This window comes from Diospyros lotus, chromosome 7 (assembly GCF_014633365.1).
Source record: "Diospyros lotus cultivar Yz01 chromosome 7, ASM1463336v1, whole genome shotgun sequence".
In the NCBI taxonomy this organism is placed as follows: domain Eukaryota; kingdom Viridiplantae; phylum Streptophyta; class Magnoliopsida; order Ericales; family Ebenaceae; genus Diospyros; species Diospyros lotus.
This window is the reverse complement of record NC_068344.1, coordinates 26,724,663-26,737,052: the sequence shown is the minus strand read 5'-3', so window position 1 is coordinate 26,737,052 and position 12,390 is coordinate 26,724,663. Positions and strand designations below refer to the sequence as shown.

The window sequence follows — 12,390 nt, the reverse complement described above, 5'->3', positions numbered from 1 at the left end:
TTGTTGTTTTATATTTCTACTATATACTGATTATTTAATGGTTTGAAGCAATTGAAATGCAGTTGTGAAACCTGAACCACTGGCACAATATTTTGCCCAGTTCAGTCACTGGTTTGGTTCTAAAACTATGATGAAAACTAAAGAATCCATCCAGCCTGAGCTTTTTTAGGCTTTTGTTCAATTGTTGAACAATCATGCTTCCCATCCAATACCCAATGCCCAATCAGTTATTACTAGTACTTCATCTGGTAGCATTCATATGCTTCGATAATATTATATACTGTTTTTTTTTATAGCTAATTTTACATAAATTCTCATTGAAACATAAAAGGTTAAGAGTGACCTATGACAAAAACTTCCTTCAGCAAGATGTAATTAGGTTAACAAGGACAATATATGACAAAATTTTGGCCTATCATATTAGTCAAGTTTCTTTGTATAGGTTTACTTTTGATGTTTGTTTCTTACATGTTATTAGGTTTTCTTTTCTGTTATCTTCTTTTCTCACCATGCACCATCTGGTTCAGTTGAACTATCCTATGAGTAGTTTTTTACCTGAGCAAAATCTCTTTGATACATTACGGTTGTAAACATATGAATGTATATGCATTTCTTGATGTGTCCATTAATATTTTTCAGATTGTGCATTGGAGAAGTCACTTAAAGTTTCCTGAGGAAGCAAGATTGACTCCTGAAGCAAAGGATCTGATTTGTAGATTGCTTTGTGATGTTGAACATCGGCTGGGAACTCAAGGAGCAGACGAAATAAAAGTATATATACATATATGTATTTACCAACTACAGATCATTCCTCATCTCCTTTAATTTTCTGTCTCTTGCTCAGCTTTTATTATATTGTATCAGGCTCATCCCTGGTTCAAAGATGTTGTATGGGACAAACTTTATGAGATGGAAGCAGCATTTAAACCGGAGGTCAATGGGGAACTTGATACTCAGAATTTCATGAAATTTGACGAGGTAAGGTGTTATGAGTACTGATTTCATGATTTGTCCTCTATAACAAGCCATTAGGTTACTTTTTCTTTTTCAATTTTCTGCACTTTGTTAGTGTGTTTGTGACTATCTGTGCTAGACCCACAAGCATAGATGATGAAAAAATCTTTATGTGTAAGCATGCTTGTTGATAAATAGACCGACTTATTGTGTAAAAGACTTCAATTGATCTGAAACTGTTCTTTAGCATGCATGGTTTCTAGCATTTAAGAGGTTTTGTGGTTTTACTGATTGTTTTGAGCTAGCAAGTAGTGTTTGTGGAAGCATAAGTATTTTGTATTGCTGTTCTTGATTGTCTTGTTTACTTACGTTTTATCAGTTGTGTGAAAACTTAAGAAACCCTAGGAGAGATGATCAAACAGAAGAGAAACAACAAACGAACAAGGAGAGAACAAATTGCACTAACTTCGTAATTCAGATTAAGAATGAAAATCACACCTACAATCAGCTAGCTTTGCAGTTTATATAGAAGACAGCTAAAGCTCTTACATCAGCAAAACTGAAATAAGCGCCTAAACAACTTAACTAAAAAACACGGTGCAAAGCTATAACTAAAGCTACTGTATGCTACAGTACAAGATGCTTTAACATTCCCCCTCAATTAGAACTCTCCTGAATTGCAAGATGCTTTAACATTCCCCCTCAATTAGAACTCTCATGAACTGCAATCCTTTTGCACCGGAGAAAACTTTAAGGCAAGCTTGTTGCACAAAAACTGAAAACAGTCCTTAGTTAGCTCCTTTGTGAAAACATCAGCAATCTGATGTTCTGTAGGCACATATCGGATTTCTATTTCATCCTTTTCAACCTTTTCTCGAATGAAATGAATATAAGCTCTATGTGCTTAGTTCTCCCATGGAAAACTGGATTTTCAGCCATACTTTTAGCAGCCAAATTGTCACTCCACATAATAGGCTTACAAGAGAGAGTATCTAAATACCCCAGCTCTGAAAATAATGACTTCAGCCATAGTAATTCTGTTACTCAACTACCGTTTGTTTTCTAGAGCCCCAAACAATCAGATTACAGCCAAGAAATGCACAAAACCCACTGGTGGAGCACCTTGTAACCTCGCACCCTGCTTGATCTGCATCAGTGTAGACTGAAATAGCTAAATTTCCAGGTGAGGGAGAGAATAAAAGACCATAACCCACTGTGCCTTTCAAATATCTAAGTAGCCCCTTACAGGCAGCCCAGTGTTGCACTTTAGGAGCTGCCAAAAACTGACTTAATCTATTGACCACAAAGGCAATATCCGGTCGAGTGTATGTCAAGTATTGAAGAGAGCCAATTAGGGTTCGATACAAGGATGGATTAAAAAACATTTCACTTTCATTTGTAAGAGAAAACCTAGAAGTTGCAGGTGTTGCACAAGATTTACTGTCATACATGTTAGCTTTCTTCAACAAATCCATATTGTACTTGGCTTGAGTTAAGTAAATTCCAGCTGTATTTCTAAAAGCCTCAAACCCTAAGAAATAATTGACTGAACCTAGGGTTTTTAATGCAAATGTTCTGTCCAAATCTTTAATACACAGCTGAAGAGCAGTAGAATCAGACCCGGTTATAAGAATATCATCAACATAAACCAAAGCAAACAAGACATAAGTGGCTGTCCGTTTAATGAAAAGAGAAGCATCTGATGTAGCTCTAGTAAAACCCCAACTCTGAAATGCAGATTTCAGCTTCACATACCAAGCACGAGGTGCTTGTTTTAAACCATATAGGGACTTCCTTAATTTGCAAACATGAGGGGGATATTGGGAACTGACAAAACCCTCAGGTTGTGTCATGTAAACAGTTTCTTCCAAGTCACCATTTAGAACAGCATTGTTGATATCTACTTGTTGAATATCCCAACCAAAAGTAACATCTAAGGAAAATAATACTCTAATTGTTGGAGCTTTCACAACAGGGCTAAAAGTTTCAGCATAGTCTACACTAGGTGTTTGTAAGAAACCCTTAGCTACCAATCTTGCTTCATGCTTAAGAACAGAACCATCTGATTTATATTTGACTCGAAACACCCATTTGCTTCCAATGATATTCATATTTTCTGAAAAGGGAACAAGATCCCATGTTTTATTCCTCTGCAAGGCTGCAAATTCTTCCTGCATAGCCTACAACCATCGAGAATCTAGCAAAGCCTCATGAACTAAATATGGTTCTAGGCTACTCACTAAGGCATGAGGAGAGGCAGTAACAAGTCTTTGTGTTTTAGATTTGTTGAGCATAGGATGTATGGAAGGAGCTGCAGGTGGTTTAAATTTGGAAACAGACGGCGGTTGTTTAGAAGGAGGAGGAAAAGACTGAGCAGACGGTGGTTCACAAGGAGAACTTATAGCATGAGAAGCTACTGGCGCTTGCTGGTTGGAAGCTGTAATTGACAAGGAAGGAGTTAAGGATAGTGCTACTTTACACAATTTTGAAAAAGAAGGGAGAGATTGAAAATGAGAAATGGATAACCCAGACTCTGTAGGAGATGATGAAGATGAAGAAATAGGAGATACAAACAAAGAAGGATAGGCAAAGTCATTAGGATTAAATTGAACATGCCTTGATACATAGATCTTTTCAAATGGATGCAAGCATTTATACCCAATTTGAGAATGACTATAGCCTAGAAACACACATTTGGTAGTATGAAAGGCAAATTTGTGCTTGTTATAAGGTCTAAGAAAGGGAAAACAAGCACAACAAAATGGTTGGAGAAGCAAATAGTTAGGAGATTTCCCAAACAACAACTGAAATGGACTAGTAAATTTAATGGGTGATGCTAGCAACAAATTGATGATATGAACTACAATTAGAAATGATTCTACCCAATACTTAAGAGGCATATGAGAATGAGCTAATAGAGTTAACCCCATTTCAACTATATGATGATGTTTTCTCTCAGCCACACCATTTTGTTGATGTGTGTAGGGACATGAAAACCGAGCTTGAATCCCAAAGCTTCTAAGATAAGGTAAAAAGGCCTTAAATTCTCCCCCATTATCAGTTTGTAAAGCTTTGAGTTTGTGTTGGTATTGTAGTTCAACAAATTTGTGAAAGGCTATAAATGTAGGTAGAGCATTTGATTTGAGTTTCAAGGGATATAACCAAGTGTACCGGGTATATGGATCCACAAATATTATGTAATATCTATAACCCTCAATTGAAAGAACAGGTGATGGTCCCCATAAATCGGAATAGACTAGTTCTAAAGGTTTAGTGGATTTGATCTTAGAATGAGCAAATGGCAGTTGACCTAATTTCCCAAGCTTGCAGGAATCACAAAAAGGAATAGAAGAAAAAGGAACTTGAATTTTATTCAATATAAGCAGCAGTATACGAGTTGATGGATGCCCCAAGCGAGCATGCCATTGTTTACAAACATCCAAACCAGTTTGAACTACATTGACACAATGATTTGGCAACTCATGACAAAATGAGTGCTTATTACATGTATTTTTGTACTGGTTATTACATGTAGAAAGAAAGGTAGACTGAACAGAATCAATAGGCTCAATAGAATGAACAGAGTGACTGGATGCAATTGGAACAAAAGCTGAATTCAGTTGGTAGAATCCATTCCTAAGATGTCCTTGAAGTAGCACCTGTCTGGAATCCTTGTCCTTGACAACACACAAATGTGAATCAAATTCAGTAACAACATTATTATCTCGAGTTAATTGAGAAACACTAATCTAATTTTTCTTCATGTGAGGAACATGAAGAACATAAGGTAAAGAGCCAAAAGATTTAGGATTAGAAACGGAAGAAATTTGTGTAGTACTAATAGCTGAGATAGGTAAAGACTTACCATTACCAATTATGACTTTGTCATTGCCATGATAAGGTGAATGATTGGACAGATTGTTAACATTGGAGGTAATGTGATTTGTGGCTCCAGAGTCCATAAACCAGGACGGATCAGACTAATCATAAGGTAAAAATGAAGGTTCAGATGGTTGAGGTGTGGTGCCATGATATGAACCTAAATCAATCATGTAACCTTCGCTAGAGTCCCGAACAGAAGCTAGGTATGCCTGAGAATCACGAAAATTGTTCTGACCAACTGAACTTCCTCTTCCAAAATTAGGACCAGAACTTCGATAAATTTTTTTATCAAATCTGTGATAGCATTTATCTACAAAATGCCCTGGTTTTCCACAAAACTGACAATAAATTCTTTTGCCATTTGATCTACCTCTCCCTCTACCTCCTCTAGTGTTTGGAATAGCTCCATTTCCATTTTGTGCTGAATAAGAAGCAACGTTAACTGACATTGAAGATGACATAGGTGAATCAAAAGCAGTTGTCAAATGTGGCACATTCTGTGTGACTAACCGTTGTTCATGCATCAAAAGGAGATATTGCACCTTTTCTAGATCTATTTCATCCATCTAGTATGTTATGAGACTAACAACAGTCTCATAATCATGATCTAAGCCATTTAAGATGGCTAATAATAGCTCCTTATCAGGAAGAGGTTCTCCTATGGCTGCAAGAGCATGGCCTATCGTTTTGATCTTTAAAATATAGTCATTAACAGATAGAGATTCCTTCTTTACTGAACGTAATTGTTGCTTTAATTGAAAAGACTTTACAATAGTTTGTCTAGAATATAGTTTCTCCAAGGTAGACTATACCTCTGCAGATGATTCACAATGAATCACCTGCGCCAGGACATCTCTATCAATAGTCGAGAAAAGCCAGCCAAGAAGAAGCTGGTCTGACCGCAGCCAATCCATGTAGTCATCATTCAATTTTGTAGCTTCAGCATCGCCACTGTCTGGATCCATAATAAACTTTGGAGGAGTTGTCGAATTATTAAGAAATCGAACTAGATCAAACGCTCGAATAGTAGCTAGAATTTGAGCTTTCCAAAAGATGTAGTTCTTGTTGTCGAGCTTGATCAGTACATAGTTCAAGGCTTTCGCAACTACACCAAAACCAGTATGTGAAGCCGAAGAAAGAGAGGAAGACGAATGAGGAGGAATTGACTAAGAGGTACAGTGATTTGAATCGGACGCCATGACTTACATCGAAGGCTCTGATACCATGTGAAAACTTAAGAAACCCTAGGAGAGATGATCAAACAGAAGAGAAACAACAAACGAACAAGGAGAGAACAAATTGCACTAACTTCGTAATTCAAATTAAGAATGAAAATCACACCTACAATCAGCTAGCTTTGCTGTTTATATAGAAGACAACTAAAGCTCTTACATCAGCAAAACTGAAATAAGCGCCTAAACAACTTAACTTAAAAACACGGCGCAAAGCTATAACTAAAGCTACTGTATGCTACAGTACAAGATGCTTTAGTAAGTCGTATTTTTTATTCTTATGGTTATCTATTAGTTAGGTGCCTAGGCGCTGTTTATTACTAAAGGTGCTACGCTATGTATATATATAGCTGCACCTCTTGTTTGTAATGTACAGTTTTCATTTTATCTGGATTAGTGAAATTATCGAGAGTCTTCTTCCTCTCCTTCTCGTGATATCAGTATTTTATGCCCTCGTATTTCATTACATGGTATCAGAGCCAATGGCCTATAATTTGAATTTTTCCTCTGCGTCTCCTCGTAATTCCTCCTCTTCACTAGCCTCGCAATTTGATTTCTCTGCGGTGGCTAAAGCATTCAATTTCATTCCAATTAAGCTCGATTCGAGCAACTACATATTTTAGAAAGCACAGATCCTTGCAACTCTTCATGCATTTGATTTAGTGCCTTTCATCAATAAGGTGTCTCCACCACTGAAGTATTTGTCGAATTTAGATTCAGGCGACGGATGCTGGTTAGAGACGAAATTTCTTCCGTCTCTAACCAACAAATATATAATCGATATTCTCTTGAATTTCTTCTCCTCACTCCTCGCGCCCTAGCCCTAACTTGTCTGATCTGAAGTTCAAAATCATCTCTTGACTCAATCCTCTTGTCTCCGACCTTGACCGACCGTCCTTTTATCATCATTCCTCTACTGGTCAATTGCTCAGTGCTCAATGTCGTCGTCAATTTAGTTGCTCGATGCTTGGTGCGATTGCTCACGAGGTTATCGTTTCCAACTCTTATTGCTCGGTTCCCTTTCGCCGTTGATTGCTAGGTGCTTGGTGCTCGTGGCACCGTTGTTTCAGCTGCTCAGTGCTCGGTTGTTCGATGCGATTGCTTGAGAGGTCGCTGTTTCCAACTCCGATTGCTCAATTCCCTCTCGCTGTCGATTGCTTGGTGCTACCGTCGATTGAATAACTTTTTTTTGTAATATTATATATTAAAAACTATATTTACATAAAGCCCTTATATTTTTTTTATTTACACTTATACCCGCATTTTCGTTTCCTACTTTTTTGGAAAATTCTCGTTTCTCCATTTCCATTTCCTTGCAACCTAGGCATTGGATATAAACTGATAGAAGATTGATTTGGGCAGTTTGACCACCTAAAATACTAGATGAAATAATTCAGTAGGAGGGATATCATATAGGTAGGAGGTGCCAAAACAAATGGCCAAGAAAGATATTCTTTTTTTTTTTCTTACAGAAGATTTGATATATTATATTAATGCATAAAATCAAGGAGGCCACTAGAAGCAGTGATACAAACATCCCTACACAAGATGAAAAACCCCAAGAATACATTAACTAAACAAAGAATTAGATGCTAAAATCACACCCCTAGTGACGACAGAAATCACCACCAAGCTACAATGAGAATTCAACACCCCTCAAATGTGGAACAGAGTTCACCACACTGTTCCCAGAAATATGAGACTGAGATCACCATAATACTGCAGCCATATGGACAGATTCAGATCCAAGAACATGATCTCGAAGACCCATTGCTCCCAGATCAACCACAGTTGCCCATGAAGTGTTAGGACGATCCAATTCAAACACACTTCAATAAAGAATGACCTACGAAATCCAACCAGGACATAAACTCCATAAAACAGAAAGTGATCTGAAGAAACCATTCTGCCCAAAGCAATCACACATCAACTCACCCCCAACTAATCTGGAACGGCATCTTGTTGTAATGTATTCTAACTCATGAGTTCAATTCTGAAAACCAGCTCCCAAAACTGCACACAATCATTTATAGATTAAATTTAGATCATGCTCTTTCCATCTCAACGCTTTCTGCTTGAATAGCTCGCTCCTGAGCAATAATTAAATTCAGAATACTAGAGTCATCCCACATTCTTGAGCTGGTGCAGAAGAACTTTATCGTCTTGAACATGACCTAGAATTTAGCTTTAGAAAGAACCAGCAATTGGAAAGTGATCTATCTAGCCAACCAGAGTATAAAGCTAGGTGCTTGCTTGTTGAGCCGTGCTGATTTGTGAAATGGAGAGATAGATATAGTAGCCTCCTCTTCACATGGTTGTAAAGTGTCATCACCTTGAAGGAAGGACAGATACAAATTTCATGTTACAAAGAAAATGTTAGGGAAGGTTAAGTACCTTCCTGATGAGCAGTGTTCTAAAATGTACTAGGCACTAGTCGGGTGCCAGACTGGGGTCTAGTGCCTAGGAAAAATGCTATTTTTTTTTTTTTTTTTTCTATTTGATGTTGTTTTCAAATAAATCAAAGTTGGAAAGACAAGTGAAATAATGAAATTAAGCCTGAGAAAACAAACTGTTAGAATAGTTCTAGGTTCAAGAAGGAAGAAGCAATAATAATGCAACATAAACCATATTCGAAGAATCTAACTATCTAATTGGACTTCTTCCTCTCCATATTCTTCCAACACACGATCTTCATTAGACTCAAAATCAAATTCATTGATTTCTTGCTCATCTTCTTCTTTTGATTGAAAATCATCTTCATGAAGCTCTATCACTCTAGAACTTCTTCGAGGTTTAAGCATCTCGTCTACTCCAGATGCTTCACCAACCACTTCCCAAGTAAGCCTCGTACTAGGCTCAACTTCTTCATCTCCTCCATTAACGATCCATCCTTGTCCATTATTAGCATCACTAGCAAGTAGAACATCAACATTCCTTTCCTTCTCCCTTTTTTGCTTGTTCATCAATTTCACATTAAATTGGACATAGACTAGATTGTTCAATTTATTTACATCCAATCTATTTATTTTCTTCTTATGTATCTACATAGATAAAATAAAAGCAATATCAATATAAATGATAAGTGGATAAGGATAACTAATTGATATTAAATAAATATAATTCATAGAGATAATGAAATTAAAATATTAAAAACGTTTTAAAATATACACTAGCCCCTTCAAAAGTGCTCTAATTTATTTCACAACCAGATGAACTAGTGGTTAACAAGAGGATCCTTCTTGCCATTCATTGTAAGTTTGGAGTTTGATTTCCATAAGTCATCCACCATGTAACTACATAGGTCAAACAGGTATAAAGTAAACAAATTTATATACTAATACACAATAGAAAGGATTAAAGGAATTTTATACCTGGATTATAATTGTTATCATTTTTTGCACACCCTTAAGTTGCCCACAGTTTTCCAAAAGCTCACTCTTTACGAGTATACTTTGGAAACTCAACATTTATAACATGGCCTTGCAATTCACTATCATAAAACATTTCCACACAGTTAAAAAACCCATCCATCACTTCATGATCAAGTTATATATCCATATTCTTGAAAAAGTAGTAGGGATTCAAAAGATAAGTTGCAAAATGCAGTGGACTATCTAGCCTATCTTTCACCCTTGTTTCAATGATCTCCATAACAGGCTGATAGTTCTTCTCAAGATTATTTAGGGCCTCTTTAATATCTTCCTTTGCCTGTTTAATCTCTCCACATAAAAAACCTATAGAAGGTTTTCTATATGCATCAACAGTTCGAAGCACCTTCACCAAAGGTGCAAAAATCTTAAGGCATACAGTCACACCATTCCAAAAAGCAATGCTCATCACAGTAGCATAGGTTGCTTTCCCTTTAACAGTCTTCAACCATTTGCACTCCTCCCATTCAAAGCTGGTAAACATTGTCCTCATTTGGGCTTTTTTCTCCATCAAACTCTACAGAGTAACGAAAGAACAAGCAAGTCCAGTGACTCCCAATCTCACTATATCCCTCTTCTTTGTAAATGACTTCATTAAAGACAAGGTCTTATGGTGTGCATAAATGAAGATTGTCAAACTCTTGGTCTGATCAATGACTTTCTTATACCTCGACAGTTTTTCAATACTTTCAAGCATCAAATTGATGGTGTGAGTAGCACATGAGGTCCAAAAGATATTTGGCCTGTTCACCTTCAACAATTTTGCTGTTGGCAGCATTGCGGGTTACTACTTGGATGACATTTTGTGGCCTAATTTGCTCAATGCACTTGTCCACATACTCAAAAATGAGTTCACTTGTATGTGCTTCATTTGAAAACTTTCTAGAAGAAAGAAAAAAAGTAACCACGTTAGAATTAACACAGGTTCATGATGCTCCTCCTTTTTATGTATGTCCAAGCATCTGTCATAATGGAGCACCCATTTTGTGCCTACTCTTCTTCATGTTTCTTTAGTAACTCTTTTGTTTTGTCAACTTCTCCCTTTAATAATGGTTCCCTCAACTGGAATTGACTGGGAGGTTTGAAGCCCGGCTCAAATTGACCAACTGCCTCAACAAACAATTTGAAGCTATCATAATCAATAGCATTGAAAGGTATACCAGCTTCGTACACCACCCATCTAGCACAATATTCATGAACAAACTGTGTTCTCTCTTTAAAGAGTGCTTCGCTGATATTTTGCTGCCTTTGCATCATTCCCACTCTCAAACAAGTTTTAGGGTTGATGGAGTTTACAAACTTATCCATAGGGCCAAGAGTATGGGGCGTTTTTCTGCTCCCTAACTCTTGCAATTCATCTTTATCATCCCCTTCCCCCTTTTTAGAGATATTAACAGAGGATCTCATCAAATCTTCCTCCTCCTTCTTACTCTTTGCCTCGGCAATAGCATTCTTGCATTTAGCTTGATCATCCGGAGAAGATTTTGGACATGCAGAAACATTTCCAGAAATGTGGCCGATGTGTTCTTTTACTCTGTAAACACCTCCAGACATAGCTTTACCACACAACTTGCATTTAACATTATCCATATTCTTCGGATTAATTAACATTCTATACTCCCATTCGACATCATTTGACTTTCTTTTTTCTTCTTTTTTTTTTTCTTGAGTAATTGACATTGAATTAAAATAGACAACTAGCTAATGACTTTATGAAACGTTAACATAGATTATTAAGTTTAGGGTTTAGACTTTGTGAAACACAGCTTATAGTCGTTACAAACAATAGAATTAGACAAAGACTGAACAAAAATAACAAAGACAACAACAAAATACAACACAGACAAATAAGAAAGATGAACAAAAGCAAAATTTAGACCTTAACCAAGGAAATCCAACATCAGCAACAACAAGCGTGTGCACATATGCTTTTTGCTGTTGCTGCAGCAAGCAGCTGCTACAACAATAGTTGCAGCAAGTAGCAATTTTTTGTATTGGAGGAAGGGGAATCGCAAACCCAGATGATAGTCATACGTACCAGAGGAAGAAGAGTGAGAATCGATAGGGAGAGACTGGCAAAGAGATGATTGGCGGCGGTGGTGGTAACGAGAGAGTGAAAGCGACAAGTCCACGAGAGACGACCCAGGCAGAGCGCGATGAGAGAGAGAACGGGAAAGCAACGAGAGAGAGAAAGGGAAGGGGGAAATACCGAAAGGGAAAGAGAAAGGGAAAGGGGAAATACCAAATATCGATCCCCAGGCGCCGATTAATTAGGCTCGACGACGCCTAGGGGTGTTGATTTGCATGTATTTGCGGCGACCAGGGGCCGCTTAACGCCTCAGCGGTGCCTAGGCAACCGCCTTTTAGAACACTGTTGATGAGTCATGTGCGTGATTGTTAATAATCTTGATTTATAGACTTTTCATATCACACACAAAAATAATATTTTCATGATTTTGAATTGTATGTCAACTAATGTAGTTTCTTCTCAGAACCTTTTTTCCAGGGAAGATGTGTAAATTAGTGGAAAACCTATTATTATTTGCCTAGAAAAATTAGTTTTGCTGGGGGGAGTTATTCTCTTCATTTCCTTTTGTATGCGTGTTTGTAAAGTCTGAATGCTTTTATATGGATGTCAGATTTTTTTTAATGCTCATTAACTTACTTGTTAACCATTTGTAAGATATATTTGAATTCTGGCCCAGGTGGACCCTCCAGCAGCAGCAGCGAGAATGGGTTCTGGACCCTTGAGAAAGGTGAGTAATTTTTCTATGCAAAGAACTGCCATATTTACATGTTAATTTTTGCAGTATCTTATTTATGTCAAGTCAATTGGAATCCAGTATGTTCTATTCATGGAAAGTTACTTGGATTTGAGTATGTGTGGGTGAGAT

At 37.2% G+C, this 12,390-nt stretch overlaps 1 protein-coding gene across 2 annotated transcripts in view; it reads left to right on the top strand.

Moving 5' to 3' along the window:
* LOC127806425 (uncharacterized) overlaps positions 1–12,390 on the top strand; it is a 102,749-nt gene that overhangs the window by 56,327 nt on the left and 34,032 nt on the right. For both annotated transcript variants that reach the window (XM_052343713.1, XM_052343714.1), the window contains exons 8-10: positions 640–771; positions 865–978; positions 12,202–12,252. In XM_052343713.1, the coding sequence (XP_052199673.1) occupies positions 640–771; positions 865–978; positions 12,202–12,252 (297 nt within the window). The remainder of the gene's footprint in view (positions 1–639; positions 772–864; positions 979–12,201; positions 12,253–12,390) is intronic.